The 20174-nt window shown below is 33.1% G+C and overlaps 2 protein-coding genes across 2 annotated transcripts; one reads left to right on the top strand and one right to left on the bottom strand.

Annotated features, from left to right (window-relative positions):
* Positions 1–11111: 11111 nt before the first annotated feature.
* Positions 11112–14446, top strand: LOC110617331 (phosphatidylinositol 4-kinase gamma 7). The gene is made up of 2 exons (XM_021760057.2): positions 11112–11456; positions 11983–14446. The coding sequence occupies exon 2, from the start codon at positions 12199–12201 to the stop codon at positions 14140–14142; it is 1944 nt and encodes a 647-aa protein (XP_021615749.1). The 5' UTR covers positions 11112–11456; positions 11983–12198; the 3' UTR covers positions 14143–14446.
* Positions 14447–17733: 3287 nt separating this feature from the next.
* LOC110618096 (DNA-3-methyladenine glycosylase) lies at positions 17734–19686 on the bottom strand. Its single transcript, XM_021761142.2, has 5 exons — positions 19207–19686; positions 18838–18895; positions 18612–18695; positions 18399–18540; positions 17734–18306 (listed from the first exon to the last, which is right to left on the bottom strand). The coding sequence occupies exons 1-5, from the start codon at positions 19589–19591 to the stop codon at positions 18028–18030; spliced, it is 948 nt and encodes a 315-aa protein (XP_021616834.1). The 5' UTR covers positions 19592–19686; the 3' UTR covers positions 17734–18027.
* Positions 19687–20174: the final 488 nt, after the last annotated feature.

Raw genomic sequence — 20174 nt, 5'->3', positions numbered from 1 at the left:
TACTAAAGTCCTCCTTCTTGTAATCTTTTGTAATAAAATATATATTTTGCATATTTGTTCTTAAGTGTTTATTTGTTCTGTGTGTTCCTTTGTTGTTACCAATGATTTAAACAATTGGCCAAGAGGCTACCTTCCAACTAAGCTATAATTCTGATGACCACCATTTTTTGCTTAAAGAAGGGGTCTGTTGCACATTAACTTTGCAGGGCTTAACGTCCGGTTAATAGTCATAAAATAATTTGGAGAATTTTTGTAAAACAGGATTAATATCTGGCATGTTGTAATACCCGGCTAGAGTCCGGCATCGGAAATTCTACTGTCCGGTGGAATCCAGGATGTTGGAATCCTCTAGAAGGGTAAGATTTATGTTTTTTTTTCAAGTGTTTTCGTAAGTTTTAATGTTTTCAAGCATGTTTTGAAAGAAAAGAGCCAAGGAAGAAATGCAAGGTTCGGCCGCCGAAGGTGAAAGTTCGGTCGCCGAAGGTGAAAGTTCGGCCGCCGAACATGCATGAGTTTGGATTCACGTTAGGTCGCCGAAGGTGGTTTGGCCAGCCACCTATAAAAGGCCCTAGGTCGGTGAAATGGATAAGGTTCTTCCATTTTCACAGACAGAGGTGAGACCATGCTCTTCCTTGGGTGATTTTCATGATGTTTACCAATCTTTCAAAGTTTTGATGAGTTTGTATATTGTTTTGAAGGTTTTGAGCTAAAAAAATCAAGATTTTGAAGTTTGGAGAGTTTGAGAGTGAATTTCTCCACATCTCCATGTTAGGATCACATATCCTCTCGATCTGCAAGAGGTAAGTGTAGATCCTTAGCTTCTTTGATATTTTATGAAGGTTTTATGGAGGTTGATGGGTAGAGATGCATGATTAGGGTAAGTTGAATTTTTGGTTGATTTGTGGTCAAAGCATGTATATGTGTTTGGTTGTGATGTTTGTTGGGGTTTTGAGGTAGTTTTGGACCCCTTTGTGCATATGATTAAGTATATGTGTGGTGTAGAGTTGAGGTTTGCATGTTTGAGACGTTTGGAGGAAGATTGCATGAAGTTGAGCAGGGTTCTGCCTTACTGGAGAACCCAGTTTCGGCCGCTGAAAGAGGGTTCGGCCGCCGAACATGCTAAGGAGGTGGTTTCGGCTGCCTAAGCTTGCCCCCGAAAGTTTGGACTTTCGGCTCTGGAGGGGAGTTTCGGCCGCCGAAGGTTGGGGACTTTCGTCTCTGGAGAGGACTTTCGGCAGCCGAAGTGCCGCCGAAAGTGCTTGAGGTTCGTCTCTGGAAGGGACTTTTGGCCGCCGAACCTGCCGCTGAAAGTGCCCTGTCCAGCCTTTTTTTGCATGTTTTATTTGATTATTTTAGGATACTTTAGGGGAGTTTTGGGGAGTTTTATAGAGTTGTCCTTGAGTTAGTTTGGTCCCTCATTTGAGTCCATCTGTGTAGGAACGGACCAGAGGAACCAAAGAGATCAGCAGTGAGCACTGCGTCAGAGTTTTCAGAGTCAGTTCAGAGTCAGCCAGAGGTGAGTGGAACTAAACTTAATCTTTTTCATCGAGAAATCAAATGCTTTTAGCATGTCTCATGCACCATGACTATGCCATAGATTGATTGCATCAGGAATCACGAATATGTTGCATTGCATTCTATATTGTTGTTGTGCGGGTGATAGTGGATGATTCATTAGTCCCTGAAAAAGACTAGGTGCCCATTCTACACCCTGGCACGGATTAGTAGGAAGTCTAGGTGCCCATTCTACGCCCTGGCACGGTATATGGTAAGTTATGTTATGTGATGACAGGAAGACCAGGTGCCCATTCTACTTCTTGGCACGAGATTAGGACGTTACACATGTGGCCTGGCGGACTCCTGTCTTCCAATCATAAAATGTCTTGGGGAAATTTTGCCACAAGGGACTTTCACTTGACCACTCATCTTGAGACCTGGTCATAAAACTCGCCTCATCGACATTAATTTTTTATTGACACTTTTATTTTTTGGGGATTGATATACTCGCCTTGTGTCCTTGTTTAGTGGGACCAACATCCAGATGGTCTAGCGGAACCCGTCTTGTGGCCTCTTCTTATCTTCTTAAACTTTTTGAGGAACAACAATGTAGTTGGTGGCAATGAAGGAGAGTTTTATCGCATACCAAAACTTTATATCGGTTTGAGACTATAACAGGACCTCAATTCCAAAATCCCTGGCCCCGCAAGCTCCATCTTCTCAAACCTTCCACTCCTCTATGGTTGATTCAAGGGATTCCAAAAGTTCTAATGGCGGAGTCATTTTCTTGATGAAATCGGCTAGTACTTGGGTTTTCATGGCATTTATTGGAACATACTTAATATCATAGGCCGACAATATTACCGCCAGAGTAGACAACCACCCTGACAACTCTACCTGTGTAAAACCTTTTGCAAAGGATAATCGGTTCTGACTTCTATGGTATGTGACTCGAAGTACGATCGTGGTTTTTTGGCTGACAGACTGCAAATGCCAACTTTTCAATAGGAGGATAATTCAGTTATGCCCCCTTCAAAACTTGGTTGGCATAATATATTGGACTTTGTTCCCTGTTGTTTTCATGAACGAGCACCAAGTACACTGTTTTTTATGTCATAAACAAGTATAGAAACAAAACTTCACTTTTGACAGGTGGGCTTAGCAACAGAGAAGATGATAAAAAGATTTTCAGACTTTCAAAAGTCTTTGCACACTCTTCTCCCCATTCAAATTTACATTTTCCTTTTAAGATTTTGAAGAATGGAAGGCACCTTGTGGTCGAGCATGATATGAAATGACCTAGGGCAGTGACTCGCCCATCCAACCTCTATACTTCATTAATAGTTTTGGGTGCTTCCATATTTTGAATGGCGTTGATCTTCTTAGGATTTGCCTTTATGCCTTTTTCTGAAATTATATATCTTATAAACTTTCCAGATTTTACCCCGAAGGTACACTTCTCAGGGTTCAGCTTCATGTTTGCCTTGTCCAGTACATCAAAGACTTTCTAGATATCTTCTAGTTAGTCTCCAAGGATCGACTCTTTATAACCATGTCATCCACGTAGATTTCGACTGTTGACCTCACCATATTTTTAAAGATTCCTGACATCAGCCTTTGGTAAGTCACCCCCACATTTTTCAATCTGAAGAGCATTACCTTGTAGCAGTAAACTCATTCGTCTATTGAATGTAGTCTTCTCTGCATCTTTGGTGTCCATCATGATTTATTGGTAACTTGAAATAGTATCAAGGAAGGAAACTACTGTATGACTCGAGGTCGAGTCTACTAACCTGTTGATAGACGACAATGGGTAATGATCTTTTAGACATGTTTTATTTAGGTCAGTAAAATCCACACACATCCTCCATTTCTCATTAGCTTTCTTTACTAGGACTGCACTGGCTAGCCATGTGGGATACTGGACTTCCTTTATCAACCTTGCACTCAAAAGCTTATCAACCTCTTTTTTGATCACCTGTTGCCTCTATTGTGTAAATTTTCTTTTCTTTTGTTGGACTAATTTGACAGTCTTGTCAATAGATAACTTATGAGTGATGAGAGCTGGATCTATACCTGTTATATTTTTTAGATACCAAGTGCAAGTGGTTACTCGGCTCTTTAGCAATTCTATTAGATGAGTCTTTGTTTCACCAATTAATGCAGTATCGAACTGTACCTTTTGATCCTTACTTAGCGAGACCTCCTCTACCGGGTCTGCTGGCTTTGACTTTATATGAGATTTCAGTTTCTCCAGCAAGTCAATGGGCATTATTGCTTTCCCGAGACTTTTTGAAGGGTGTCCATAAGCTTCTTTCTCCAGCCTCGAATTGCCTCGGACCACGGTTATTTTCCTTGGAGTTGGTAGCTTAAGACACATAGCACTCATATTAATGATAATATCGGGGTTGTTTAAGACTGATGGTCGAGTATCACATTATATGCAAATAGGATATCTACCACCGTAAACTTTGCATACAACTCTCGCCTATATTTTTCGTCAACCAATAATAGGGGAAGGTTGAAGGTGTCTAACACTGCCACAATCTTATATCTTAATCTTACTAATGGATAGGAAACTCTGATAATGTTATTTTTACCAAAACCTAACTTATTAAAAACATTTAAGATGAGAAGGTTAACAGAATTACTTATATCCACCAGTACTCGCCTTACTCCGTATCGGGTTAGGAGGATCTTGACGACCAGCGGATTATTTTGAAAGAATCCAACCATCTGCAGGGCCGAACCTTACCTCCTGCTTAGTCCATAGTTCTTGTTCAACTAACAGGACGTCTTATGCTACACGCTTATTTTTTTCTTTACTCTTATTAGGTTTTCCTGCAATGACATGTACCATTCTGGCCGTTTCAAGAATAGAGAGGAGAGACTCCTTCTTCAAAGAGAAAAAAAACAAGAGACTGGTTTTAATCCAAATAAATAGAGAGAATTCAATGAATTTTCGAGCAACGGAATCAAATGATGTGGCTGAAAAGTAAAACTGTGTTGTAATTTACTAAACTGCAAGGAATAGAATGTGAGGTAGTGATGGGTGCTCATGGTAGCCACCCGACGCTCAAGTTAGTATACTGGAGAGGAGAGATAATGTAATAAATTGCTTAGAATTTGAGTAGTGCAAGAGGATAGCCTACTTTTACTTATGTGGTTTTTCTTCTTTTATACCGTGAAAAAAAGAAGAAAAATATAGCATTTCTCGATAATCCGATAATAATGTGGTCGACTGCTTGACAAATGATGTCGCTAGTTAATAGGTTGAATATACTGTGATTACATACATAATAAAGATATCTTGAACTGTTTTTGATAACGATAATTTTGTACCGAACCTATTCAAAAAAAGACAAATCTTAATGAAAAATCAGATTTTTTAAATGTTCGAATCTTCCTTTTCTTAAATAGAATTATATTTTCTATTTATCAAATCTCGATTGCATGTGTTGTTCATAAATTTTTTTCACAGTTATTATATAACACCACACATATTTTTGTATACTTATCCGGTAATATGTAGGAGTGTAATCGAATCGAGCTGAGCTGAGCTTTGTAAAGCTCAAGCTCGTTTATTAAAACATTTTATAAGCTCGAGTTCGAGCTCAACTCGACCTCTACTATTGAGCTCCAACTCGACTCAAAAATTAAATACTATAATCGATCTCGATTCGAATTTGACTCGTGAAAAACTCGTTTAAACTAATAACGAGCTTAATTGAAGCTCGAGTTCGAAAGTTCGATTAAAAAATTCGTTTAAACTAATAACGAATCTTATTCAAACTCGAATTTAAAAGCTTAACAAAATTTAATTAATTTAAATTTTTAAATATTAAAATTTTAAATTAAAAGGTCAAAAAAACTTTAATAAAATTAAATATAATTTAGTTAGAGTCTACTATACCTAAATCTTTAATTTAAAATATAATATGTAGAGGAGTTTTACTCATCCATTTCTATAAGTTTCCGATGTGGAATAGATGATATTATTTTAATAACTTTCAATAGCTCATAATTTTTTAAAAATTTTGGATTCTATTCTTATAGACAACAAATGATTAAATTTTTTTTATTTAGATTTTAATATTTAAATTTTTATTTTTTTATTATTTAGATTTTAATATTTAAATTTTTATTTTTTTATTATTTAGATTTTAATATTTAAATTTTTATTTATTTATAACATCAAATAATATTTATTATTCAAATATTAATTCTAAACTTTTAATTAATTATATAAAATATATTTAATATAAAATTAATGATATAATACTAAATTTAATAATTATTTATTTAAATATTTATATTATATAAAAAATTAATTGAAATATATATAATAAATATATAAATCTATATATAAACAGTTTATACAAGTGAGTTTATACAGGTGAGGAAGAGAGAATTTATTTTTAAATTATATAATTTTTTTTAAATTATATAGTTTTAATTAAATTTGTATAATTTTATTGGTAGTATCAATAAATATTTTTATATAAAATTTATTAATATATTATTTTTTATTATTCATATATTATTATTTCATTATTCATATATCATTATTTATTTTTATTTAAATATATAATTTATATTAAATTATTTTATTGTATAAAAAATATTATACATATAATATAAATATAAAATATTACATAATATAAAATATTACATAAAATAAATATATTAATATAAGTATAATCAATTTAAATTATATAATTATATATATACATTATATTCAAATTTTATCAATAAAATTATGAATAGAATTATACTGATTTATATTTAAATTATATAAAAATTTTAATTTATAAAATTAAGCGAATAATATTAAATAGAAAAATAATTTTATAAATATATATATAAATATATGAAAATAATAATAATAGTTTTTAAGAGATTTAATAATTTAAAAGGATTTAATAGTTTGAAAAGAGTGTATTTATAATAAAAAATAAATATATAAATTAATAATATAGTTATATAATTAAGAAATTAAAATATAAAAATTAATAATATATATGGTAAATAGATTAAGTGAAAGAAATGTAATCGAATTCGGTCTACTTTTTTAATGAATCCGTTCGATGAGCATATTAATGAGTTTATTCACGAGTTTTGTTATTCATGAGTCTCTTAATTAATCCGTTCACGAATTTTTTAATGAGTTCATTCATAAATTTTTTTATGAGTTAACTTATGAACTTTAATGAATTGAATGCTATAAAATTTAAATTTAACTCATTTATTAAATAAATTTAAAATTAAATTTAAAATTTATTTTTTTATAAATTAAATAAAATTTAATTAAATTTTTATGAAATTAAATATCAAATAAGTTAGTAATATAAATTATGTAATTTTCAAAAAAAATATTTGGCATTTGTAGATAACTGAATTGCTCGTCATGAAATGATTAAAGTTAAAAGAATTATTCCTGGAAAGATTGGACGTATTCAAAACCTGTGGGCACATAGCACAAGGAAAATTTATTTATTTATTTATTTTCAGGAACGGAAAAGGAATAAAATGCCAAATGACACGAGTGTCGATAATATTGATAAAGAGTCACCATCACGTGCTCAGGTCATGTGATCTGGTTGACTTCCCCTTGTTAAATAAAAATAAATTTCAAATTAAATTTTCTGTAAAATACATCGTATTAAAATTCAATTTGTTCAGAGAGAAAAAAAAAGGGACAAATTAGATTAGGTGAGTCAGCTCTGAGAGCACAAACGGCGACCGGCTGACCGCCCTGCATGTCTCTTGTGACAGCTCATGCCGACCTTCACGTACTTACCCACATAAGTATTTTATTATTGATATTTCGTTCATTGAAGTCCTAAAAATCATCCTTTAAATACTTCTTACGTTCTATAAAAATATAGTTATGTTTCTTGTTTATTTGTTTCATATTATATACAATATTATAATAAATTATTTATTATATAATGTACTTCTATTTAATATCTATAAAATAAAATTTATTACTTTTAATGATAATTTAATAATAAAAAATATGAGAAAAATATATAGAACAATAATCATAAATTTAATATTTTTTTCCGTATTTTTTATTTATTTTACTTTCATACATTTTAAATTATAATTTTTTATTAAATTTCTAATTATATTCTTTTCATACATTTTGAAATATAATTTTTTAGTAAATTTCTAATTATACTCACATTTAATACTAAAAGATGATTTGAATATTTATTTTAAAAAATAAATAAAAAATCATATTAAAAATAAAATAAAATTAAATATAATTATAATAGTTGATTTTTATATTAATTATAATATAAAAAAAATAAATAATATATTTAAATGAATAAAAATAAAAAGGTGAATAAAAATTATCATATGAAGGTAGTATTTAATTATATTTTTTTAATCATATAAAAATAATTATATGTTTACAAGATGGAGATGGTCCATAGCTTATATGTAGAAGCAAATAATGAAGTAGTTAATTAATTAAAATTAATATAAGTCATATAAGTATATGAAAGTGAAAGGAGTTATCCAGCGTCACAACGTAGCTGTAATTAAGGTAAGTTTAAAAATTATACTCCACTAAATAATTTACGAACACACATATTTATATAGATCAAGAAAAATATCAAAGAAGTTAAATGATTCACCAAACAAATCAAGCATGCAAGATAGAATAAAATATTGCTAATTTCATAAAGATCATGGGCATATTACAGAAAAATGCAGGCAACTAAAGGATAAGATTGAAATATTTATTAAAGATTGAATTTTGAGGAGGTTTGCTATATAGGAAAAGTGGTCAGAACCTAAGGTAATAGTACCAAATAATCCTGATAAAAATAAATCCATAGGGTTTATTCACATAATTACAGGAGGATCAAGTGGTAACAGATACAACATCACGGATATTTAATTTATGAGTCAGATCCTACGCTTTAAAGGAGGTGATTCAGTCCTTAAATGATCCAATGTAACTAGAGAAACGACCAGGTCTAGTGAGTTGGGCGAGAACTGAAAAGGATCATGGAGGGCCTCCACAATTACTTCGTCATGTTACTTATAAATTGGTCAAGTTAGATGACCAAATATTGTTCAATTATTATTAAAAGAATGTTTGTAATTTATGAAGATATTATCAATAAAACTATGATGTATTTTTTATTTTTTTTTGGTATTTAAATCAGAAAAGATGGATTGATAAAAGTTAGGAGGCGACAAAAAGCACAAGACTCATGACCGGGCTAAAACCACGAGGTGGGTATCCGCCAAACTCATGACCGGGCGTTAGTCCTATTAGCAATATTATCTAAGGCATTTCATGTCAAAGCTACAGGGCAAGTATCCGCCAAACTCATGATCGGATGTTAGTCTTGTTATCAATATTATCTTAAGGTATTTCATGCAAAAACTACAAGGTGAGTATCCACTAGATTCATGACCGAGTGTTAGTCCCATTAACAATATTATTTAATGCATTTCATGCCACAGCCACGAGACGGATCTCCACCAAACTCATAATCGAGTGTTAATCTCGTTAGCAATATCATATAAGGTATTTTGGGCCAAAGTCACGAGTCGGGTATCCACCAAACTCATGATCGGATATTAGTCCTGTTAATAAATTATTTAAGGCATTTTATGTCAAAACCACAAAACGGGTATCCACCGATATCATGACTGGATATTAGTCCCGTTGATTAGCAATATTATCTAAGGTATTTCATGCCAAAACTACAAGACGAGTATCCGCCAGGTTCATGATCGGGTGTTAGTCCCGTTAGCAATATTATTTAAGGCATTTTATACCAAAGCGACGAGGTCGGTATCCATTAGGCTTATGATTGGGTGTTAGTCTTACAAGATGGGTATCTGCCAGACTCATGATCGGGTATTAGTCTCGTTAGCAATATTATTTAAATTTTATGCCAAAGTTATGAGACGGATATCTGCTAGACTCATAACCAAGTATTAATCCTATTAGAATTATTATCTAAGAAATTTTTTTATAATAAAAGGTGAGTACCGCTAAACATTCGACTGGGTGTTAGTTCCGTTAATATAATTATCTAAATTATTTAAGTTTTTGGCTTTTGATTTGTAAAAATAACTAGACGAGAGTTCTGGTTATGTTTATTTTTGATGGAGTACCAATTCTACAATACTTGGTAAAAATAAAGATAAAATGGAAAGCCTACTCGTACATGCCATGTATCCAAGATCGGAAAGGCAACTGCCATCTTTGAATCTGAAGAGTCAAAGATCGATGGGGGACCTCTGATATAGCATAATAATCGTTCAAAGAAAGTCATGAGTTGTCACCATAAAACAGGGTCATGTGACATGTGACAATAATTTAATAAGCTGACACGCGATCGCAGATAGTCTCATCCATAAAAAGGAAGAACATAACACTATAATACTCGGTATTTCACAAAAACTCGCCCTCTCTATCGTTAGTGGATATAATCTAACAAATCTCTACTATATCTATAAATACGAAATCTCTTATCCACTATTCGGTATCAATCAGATTTTCAGGAGATTTGATAACTAATTTCATACTCTTACCGTATAAAAATAAATATACATTGAGATAAATATACACATTTTTATACACTCATTTTAAATTCAAAATAATTTATTATATTCATCAATTTTATTATTTTCTTGATTTGAACATTACAATTGTTGCTCATAAACACCCACCATCTGACATTTTCTCTTTTATTAATTAACCAATTACACTTCAGGCCACATCAAATAACCATACTACTATCTGTATCTTATAAATAAATTTTTCTTTATACTTTTGTAATGCATATATCATTTCACCATTATATTTTTAGAATTTTAATATAAATTATTATTTAATTCATATATTTATATTTTTACCTATTAATTTTGTAATTATTTATAATTTATATATATTAATTTTATCTCTTTATATCTCTCATATGTTAAATAATAGAGATAGAAGAGAGTAACAGATAATAGAGGGAACACAACGGATAAGTATAAAGAATAAAATTATAACTAATTATGAAATTAAATACGAAACTTTAGACTAATTTTCATAATGAAAAATTAAATAGTAAATTTATTTTAAAAAATAATATCAATGTGTAAATAAATGTGTCATGAAAGTGAAAATAAATAGTAAATAATTTTTTTTTTCAAAAATAAATTGTAAATTTTACAACAAACACATATATACAATTGTAATTTTACCTGCAAACTAATCTTATTCCCACTAATAAATGGAAGAGAAAAAAAAAAAAACTTCAGGATACTTCCGTACTTCAAAGAAGCAAGCAGCGTCAAATAATCGGCGTTTATTGAGACGAGAAATTGCAAAAGGACAAAAAAAATCGTCTGACTCCGAAATCCGATTCGCTGACACTTCATGTTTTGCCGGTGTCTCCGCCACGTCATCTCCCAATCGCTTATATCCACATCACCTCCGTCCCTCTTCCTCCATATGTTTCCCATCCAGCGGCCTCGATCTCTCACCGCCACAACAATCCAACGGCTCCCACTCCATGTCTAGAGTCTTCCAAATCCCCCAGACAGCAACCTATACAGAGAAAGAGAGAGAATGGAGTGAACAAGTAACCATGGTTAACCCCAGGCTTCACATCTAGTTAGTGAAAGAACGTTCCTAGAAAGATTAGGGCAAGAGAGAGAAATAGGCAGAGACCCGATACAAATAAAGAAATAGAGGAAGGGTTTTTCATTCCCTGTCATCGGCTTTGGGTAATTTCTGAGTCAACTCGAGCGATTCCATTCTTTCTTTCCCTCCTCCTTAGGACCTTCAAAATCGCCTGAATCTGGACGCTTTTTCTTAGAGCATACCGTTCTGGTGATTCTTTTTCCCAATTTTATTCCTCTTTTCAGTTTATTCGTACGGCTCTGTTTCCCTCGCGATTCTGTGCGAGGGTTTCCCAGATCTTGCAATCTCGGTGAGTTATTTGCTGCCATTAAACTTCTTAATGGTTTTCTAATTTTCCATTTACTTGTTATTAGTTGTTTTGGGTTTATGGCGGCTAATGTGTGCTAGTGTGCAAGAGGTTTGGTAGATTAATGTTTGGATTTTCTCTGATTTCTTCAGGCTTAACGTGCTAAACTGAGTCTGTGGTTACTTGTCTAGATTCAATTAAGTTTTGCTTTATCAGGGACCTTTTCTTTTTTTCCTCTGCTAATGCTTATTAGGAATGTTAATTTAAAGAATCTGAATGGATAGAAGCATTCCCGTGAGCAGTGTCATTCTTTGTGAGAAGTAAGGAAATGGATTTCCGATCTTGAGTTAAATTTAGCTACTGCTTTGTAGTCTTTAGACCTGACTTTTTAGTATTTACTATGTAACATCTCCCTATGAGCTAATTGTCACTTTTGTTCCAGTCTTTTCTTTTCTCTTTTTTTTTTTTTTTCTTTTTTTCTCAGATACTTCTGAAAATGGCTTCTTATGGCTTGATCTCTTGTTTGCAGCGACTGCTTTTTTGGTGATGGATACTGCTTTTTGAACTTCTGGTAGAGTTTGAGGCTATCAATTTAATGATTGGTTGCGAATTCTACTATTTTTGGCTACAAGTTCAGTTGCAACCGGCTTTGGTGCTTGGCGCTTTCTTGGGAGGGAAGAAGCACTCTTCCTTCTTTGACGCCTCTGTCCCAGGCTCGTAGACCACAGGATTCTCATTCCATTCCATGTCTCGTAAGTTAGATAGCCCAGTTCAAACCCAGATGGCAGTGGCAATCTTCAAGAGCCCACTCGGTGGGGAATATCACGGGAACAGGAGAATGGAGGGGAAACAACCTGCTGGGAGGAGACGGGTTTTTGTGCAGACTGAGACTGGTTGTGTCTTGGGGATGGAATTGGATCGTGGTGATAATGCACATACAGTGAAAAGAAGGTTGCAAATTGCTCTTGAAGTCCCCACTGAGGAGAGTTGCTTGACTTTTGGGGATATGGTACTGAATAATGACCTTAGTGCTGTTCGTAACGATTCTCCTCTTCTTTTAACACGAAATTGTCTGCATAGAAGCTCATCTACTCCTTGTCTTTCACCTACCAGCAAGGAAGTCCAACAGAGGGATCAGAGTGGTCTTGTTGAGATATTGGGGCAGTCAAATAGCTTTTCCAAAATGAAAAAGTTGGTCAAGGATACTGTCAAGGCGATTAAGATGGGTGTTGATCCAATTCCAGTTCATAGTGGGCTTGGAGGTGCATATTATTTTAGGAACAGCAGAGGTGAGAGTGTTGCAATTGTGAAGCCAACAGATGAAGAACCTTTTGCACCTAACAACCCAAAAGGCTTTGTTGGTAAAGCACTTGGGCAACCAGGTCTGAAACGGTCAGTGCGGGTTGGGGAAACAGGGTTCAGGGAAGTGGCTGCTTACCTTCTTGACTATGATCACTTTGCAAATGTGCCTCCTACAGCCTTGGTGAAAATCACACACTCAATCTTTAATATCAGTGATGGGGTGAATTGCAACAAACCTCACAAGAAGAAGCCGGTGAGCAAGATTGCATCTTTCCAACAATTTATACCACATGATTTTGATGCAAGTGATCATGGGACATCCAGCTTCCCAGTCTCTGCAGTGCATCGTATTGGGATCTTAGATATTAGGATTTTTAACACAGATAGGCATGCTGGCAACCTTTTAGTAAGGAAGCTAGACGGTGTTGGGAGGTTCAGGCAAGTGGAGCTAATTCCAATTGATCATGGTCTTTGCTTGCCAGAAACATTGGAGGACCCATATTTTGAGTGGATTCATTGGCCTCAAGCTTCAATCCCATTCTTAGATGATGAGCTTGAGTATATACAAAAACTTAATCCTGGAAGAGATTGTGATATGCTGCGAAGGGAGCTTCCTATGATTCGAGAAGCTTGTCTGCGGGTCTTGGTTCTCTGCACAATTTTCCTCAAGGAAGCTGCTGCTGCTGGTCTCTGTCTTGCTGAAATTGGTGAGATGATGAGCAGGGAATTTCGTGCTGGAGAGGAGGAACCCAGTGAGCTTGAGGTTGTGTGTATGGAGGCAAGGAGGTTGATTACAGAGGGGGAGGTGCGGTCTCCGCTGTCTGACTTGGAAGACGAGGAATTCCAGTTTGATATAGACTGTGAAGAAATTAAATATGATTTCATTCCTAAGACCATAACAGAAGACTATATGGCTAGAACACCCTCCCAATTTGGAACCGTGACTGCGAATGGTTGTTTCCCTCTTTCAAAACTAGAGGAAAGCATAGAGGAGGAGGAGGAGGAGGAAGAGGAAAAGGCAAGCATTGGAAATGATGTGGGAAAAGTGGGGTTAGCTGTTCTGCCCATTCCTGAAAGGTTAACAACCATGTCAAAGCTTTCTACGTCACTTAAGAATAGCACATTATGTGACAAGAAACAGAAATCCCAGAAATTAGCAAAAGCAGAAAATGGCTACTTTGCTAATACATCTTCCGGACATAGGAGTGCTAATGAGCAGCTTCCTCCAAGCATGACTTTCGTGAAGCTGGCTGACATGAGTGAGCAGGAATGGACTCTATTTTTGGACAAATTTCAGGAACTGCTGTACCCGGCATTTAGCAAACGGAAATCTGTGACCCTTGGTCAGAGGCAGATACAAAGGCTGGGTACCTCTTGCCAGTTTTGAGATTAAGATACCAGCAAAAGGATGAATGAGGATTCTAGGTTTGTGAGTGATGGATAATTAGGATGGATTCAGTTTAGTGGGTTTTCTCCCTGGAAGGTACTGTAGTTGGGATCAACAGTAGGAGGGAACGGCTGTAAATATTGATGGCATTAGCTGAGGACTAAGGAGCCGAGTTTGGTTGTACTTTTTTATGTCTGCTTTTTTTGCATTTAATTTTTTTTCCTCCACTCCTTATGGAGCTGTTTGATAAATAATTTGTAGACCGAAATCCTTAAAAAAAAAAAGGGAAAAAGAATTTGTTGTATATACTTATCACCTGGGTTTTTTTGACCTTGCATTGAATTTGATTATTTCTGTTTTCCTGTTCTGGTGCGTCAATGGCGTAACCACCGAGTTCAAATGAATTATGAGTTTTGAACGTCTTTGCAAAAGGAAATTCATTTTGTAGCCTTGGAAAATACAAGGAAGATGTCAGCATCGTCTATCTGTTATACAACCAACATCTGGCGGCCATCCATAGATTAAGTGGGTGACCAATTACTTTTTGGTGTTGCGCTGACTGAATTTAGGGGATATCATTATTAAGATATGGAGAAAGACATTAGTGTTGTTATGTCATTGTTGTATTAAGGCAGGAGATTTGCAAGGAAATTTGTCCATGCTCACGATACAAAGCAAGAAAAGATACCAACGAACCAGGCACATCAAAATTACTTGTTTGGGGTCCCATTATTATTGGCCATGGTTTGAAGTTGGATAGTAATTGAGAAAAACTTGAATGGGACTGCCGGATTCCAATTTTTTTTATGGTTCTGATTTAATTTAGTCTCAAAATTGTTCTTTTTTAATTTTAGATTAAGAAAAAAATTAGAATGTATTATTATCAAACATTAAGACTGCTTTTTATGAGAACTTTCATTTTGTTGATTAAATTTGATAACTACATATTTAAAATGTCAGATTTTAGTTTCATATTTGTTTGGGAGCTTAATATTCCTCTTCATCCAAGTAAATATGTCAACTCAATTTTGACTCTGCAAATAGTTCATTAATTACGTTGGATAAATAATAGCCTGCGGTTAACCGGTTTGATTTGTCTAAGAGTGAGTAAATTAGTTTGCCTTTAAATTATTTATTGGTTCTTCCCTTTTTGATGATGAAGGGTTGTTGCCCTTTCAAGTTATTAATCGGCCGGGCCAATCACAAACATTGTGTGTAGCATCTCTTTCCCTTTTTCTCTGATAAGAAGCTAGCAATTCTACTTGTCAATTAAGCTCATTCTGGAATTCAAAGCCCTTTTCTTTTGGTTTCAAGTAATTAAATTCTTTTACTATAAATATTTGATACATAAGCTAACCTCAACTTCCTAAAATTATTAGGTAAATTTGAAGATTAAGTGTTTTTTTTAATAATCTAGTTAAAAATGTTCCCATTTAGGCACTTCAATTTTACATGGAACTGCTAATCTAACAACTTTGACAATATTCCTTTTGCACTTTTTTCTTTAAAGCAATGAGAATTTGAGTACCTTGAAGAATCCTAGCTTGAATTGAACAATCCTGCTTTGGAGAAGAGAACTCTGCCACTAAAGTTTTGCAATCCACGGTGGTGGGTCTATGAAGGGGTCACACTGGTTCACTACATTATCAGATACATTTTCTTGCAAGATTTTATGATAGTGATTTCGCAAAATTCACCCTTTGGTTAAGCAAACAGTAAATATAAAATTTATGAATTATTCCAAAAAAAAGATCATTGACTAGCGTTTAAATATCTAAAGGAGATTAAGAAACTATAACAAAAAAAGAATGATAATCAAGTAATGAGTTTAAAAAAGGATTGGAGTTGAAGATAAAATGATGGGTCAATAGAAGAAAGCAAAAAGACACAGGAAAAAGTGGACCAAAATCCTAAGTTTTTGTCTGGCTGTCCCCTTGGTAATCATCCTGAATCAGTAGTATAAAGATTTGGTCGTGGGAGTTGTTAAAAAAGACATCTGACCATGTAAAGCAAAAGCTAATTATTCCATGTTAAATTAGCTAATACATCATCTGTATCGAGAAATGAATTTGCCTCCATCATTGAACTCAATTGCTAGATTTTCTGTAATGTGTTTGGTACAATGAGGTTTTTAAGACCCGGCCAACTCATATGTGAGAATGAGTGGGAGGAAAGCAAAAGAAAGGAAAGGAAAGCTTATATTTAGCACAGTGATAGATAATTATTAGGGTAAGATTCTATGTTTTAATAAGAATTATAAAAATTACATTTGTCTCACATTCTTTTTCTTGATGTTTGAATCTTTAACCTATAGTGATTATATATAAAATTTAATTACATCAAAATTTTACTACATATTTCATTACAGTATTATAAATTATCATGTGAGACGAGTTAAAACATTTTAAAAGTATGATTAGAAGTATCAAATTTATAAAAATGATTAAAACACCTACATATTTGGATTGTTGGCATCACATCAGACCGTATGATGCTTTAAATACTCACGCTTTAACTGGTTAAATTTTTCTTGTGTAAAAACATAAATATAGACTTGATCGACTTAGTATTAAATGAATCAGTTGCTTAACATTAATGAACTAATTAAAAAATCTTTATCAAACGTATAATTATTTAATATAAAAACATATAAACCAAATACATCATATATAAATACAAGTATAAAAAGTCTAACTTTTTTCAAAAACATAACTTTTAATTTGTTTTTTTTTAATCTCAGAACTCTTCACGTAATTATATATATATAAATTTGCCCTTGATATCAATTTTTTGCTACATACGTTCATAATTATAATTGCATTGGTATCAATTTTTTGCTTGTAAAACTAAAAAAAAAAATAATTAATGAAATATATATATATTCTAAAATTTAAAAATTTATTTATAGTATTATTATTAAAATTTATTAAAATTAGAGTAGGATGATAAAAGCCATCATCAAATGGATTGGATTTTCTGGGCTTTTTAATGGCGCCGGCATGTTTAGGAGGCTGAGCCAATGAGGTTAGCCCATAATCCTGCTATGTTGGATCCTTTAGTTTTATGGCCCTTGCTTGCTTTGTCTTCTTCTCTATGTATCCACCATTTCAATGAGCTCAAGCCTGCCTTTTAGTGGAAATGTCAGTTTACTTGTTAAAATTGTTTAATTGAATTATTTTTAATTTTTTTATTTAAATTAATTCCATAATCTTAATTTATGATCTCAGAAAATAAAGAGAATTAATACATTTAAATTTTTATTTTTTTGTTAAATTAAGAAATCATGAAATTTAATGCAAAATTTTAATTTTTAAATTAAAATGAAATTTATATGTTAAGCTTGACAAAATTTTGATATAATTAATTTAATCAATTTTCTAACTTATTACTCATTTCTTAAAAAAAGTTTTAATATTGAAAAAAATAATTATATTAGTAAGATTTGGACTATGAAGCCTCATAATCTGATTTTTTTTTTCTCCCTGCAAAGGAAGCAGTCTTCCTCTTCTCTAACCTTCTGTCTCTTATCTCAATTAAGTTTCTTAATGCAGAATCTTAATTAAGGTTGCCAAAGCTACCTAAGCTTCAAGGGAAAAGAAAGCAATTTGGCTTATATTATCAGTGCAAAGTAATCTAGCATATGATGCATATAAATAATTTTGTTAAATATATACAAGATTAAAACATTTTATCAATAAAAAAATAATAAAGAAAAAAAAAATCACTGGAAGCTAGACCAGTGACATATTTCCCTATCCAGTTTGTTTTCTTACACAGTTTGAGGAATCAGGATGTCGTGTTATATATGTGCTCGGCAGAAGAAGCAGCAGCAGCAAGGCATCACTTTTAGACATTGTTTCTTGAGAGACATTTACATAAGCAGTGTTAGATGTGCCTCCATGGTCTTTCTGCAAGGCTTACACATTCACCATACCTAAAACAATCAACAAGATGGTCAATCGTCAACCCTGCCGCTTGCATAAATGAGTGCACGATCACCGGTCCGACGAACCGGAATCCTCTTCTCACAAGATCTCTGCTGATTGCCTCTGCTTTCGGGGACCTCAATGGAACTTGTCTTGGATGTTTGTATCTGTTTATTGTTGGTTTGTAATTCACATACCCCCACATGTAGCTGCTGAATGATCCAAATTCCCTCTCAATCTACATTGTTTTAACCATCGTTAAATTTTAAATTAAGTCGCGATTCATATGAGACCCACTATAATTATTTTCTCTAGTAAATTGAGACTTGCCTTGCCTATGCATTTGGCATTGTCTATAATGCATCTTACTCTGCTTTCAGCCAACATGATTGCCTTATTGGAGGCTATCTCTGTGATTTCTTTCTCTCCCATTTTGGCTACATCGTTAGGATCAAATCCAGCAAAAGCTTCTCTGTGGATTTATCGCCATTAAATGAATTTTCGATAAAAAAAATAATAAAAGAAAGAAAGAAATTGTGGTACCTGAATACTTGTTTTCTTTTGACAATTTCAGTCCAATTGTAGTCCATCAACATACCAGCCATGGCAAGCAGCTCGAACAATTTGCTGTGTTCATAATTTATTAGATTAATTATATTATATTATCTTTAAAATTAAGTTGGTGTACTTATTTTATAATTATTAGTAGGTAAAACCCTTAATTATTTTTATTATTAGATATAAAATACACAATTAATTAATCACTTACTTATCGTCGTAGACTGGAACTCCCCAGCATTCATCATGAAACTCCACGTACACTTTATCTGTATTGACATTGAAATTTCTTCATTTATTCAGTGCTTTTAATAAATTTATAATTCTTAACAACTGTTGTAACAGCCACATCAGTGATGAGTTCTACTTACTATATATGAAAGCTTGACCAATTGTTAATATTTCCTTTATTTTCTTATACATACTGATTTTACATGCTAACTACTGCGCCAAAATGACAGGGTTTCTGCATTGACTTGATTGATCAGCCCATTTCATTTCAAATGTACAGAGTGGGAAAAATAAGATGGAAAAAAAATCCAAATTTTGATACAAGATGATGGATAATTGTGTTACGTACCACTGTTCTTTGTTATCCAGTTGCACCTCTTCAACTCTCCACAAGTATTCTCCTGATTGCTTTGCTGCTGCTGCTGTTGGATTTGGACATTCTTAGAGACAACTGGGTTTTCTCTTCTTTCCAGTGGTGTGATCAGGCGAAGAGCTAAAGCTATCTTGTGTTCAAGTGGAGTGGAATAATCAGTAAGAGAAGAGTCATTTGAGTTCTGTGACAAAGACAAGGATACTGATGATAGAGATAGTGAAGAATTACTCCTGTGCAACCCAATTGGGTAGATTTTCTTGAGATGTTTAGAGAAAAAGCCTTGGCTACTTGGCTTCTCTTTTTCATTCATGAATATGTTCTTCTCCGCTACTTGTTTTCTTACAGTAATTGCTTTGGACATTGCTAGAGAAGATGGAGAGAAAGCTAAGGCTGTCTGTCTTAAATTGGGTAGATAGAGAAAATTGGTGGGATATGGATGATGACTGATTTGTGTTTAAAACTTGTGTTTTTAAAAAGAGTAATGACAACTGAGAAGAGTTCTAAAACTGCTGCACCTAAGTTGGTGAAGTGTGAATTTCATTATATTTTCTTCTTGGATTTTAAGCAAAATAAATATGAGTAGAATCAATTAATTTGGACAATTTCTTTAACTGATAAAAGAAAAATAAATGATCGTAAATTTTTTTTTATTTTTTGTTTATTTTTTATTTTTGGTCAAGTGGGGTAGAAGGATTCTTGTGAATTTCTTTAGCTTTGCATGTTCAGTACAGTTTACGGCATTATTTGTGGTGGTTGTGTCTCATTAATTAACAAATTATCTATCTTCCAATTATTAGGTTATGTAATAAAACTATAAATATTTGACCAATTAAAATACTTTGATTAATCAAGACAACACAGCTACCAAATATGATTATTTAGCTATTATTTTTTAAAATATGTATATATTTATATATTGATTAACGAGAATAAATATTTTCTTA

Source organism: Manihot esculenta, chromosome 6, assembly GCF_001659605.2.
Source record: "Manihot esculenta cultivar AM560-2 chromosome 6, M.esculenta_v8, whole genome shotgun sequence".
In the NCBI taxonomy this organism is placed as follows: Eukaryota; Viridiplantae; Streptophyta; class Magnoliopsida; order Malpighiales; family Euphorbiaceae; genus Manihot; species Manihot esculenta.
Note: the sequence above shows the minus strand (reverse complement) of the source record. Positions and strands in the feature narration are given on the sequence as shown.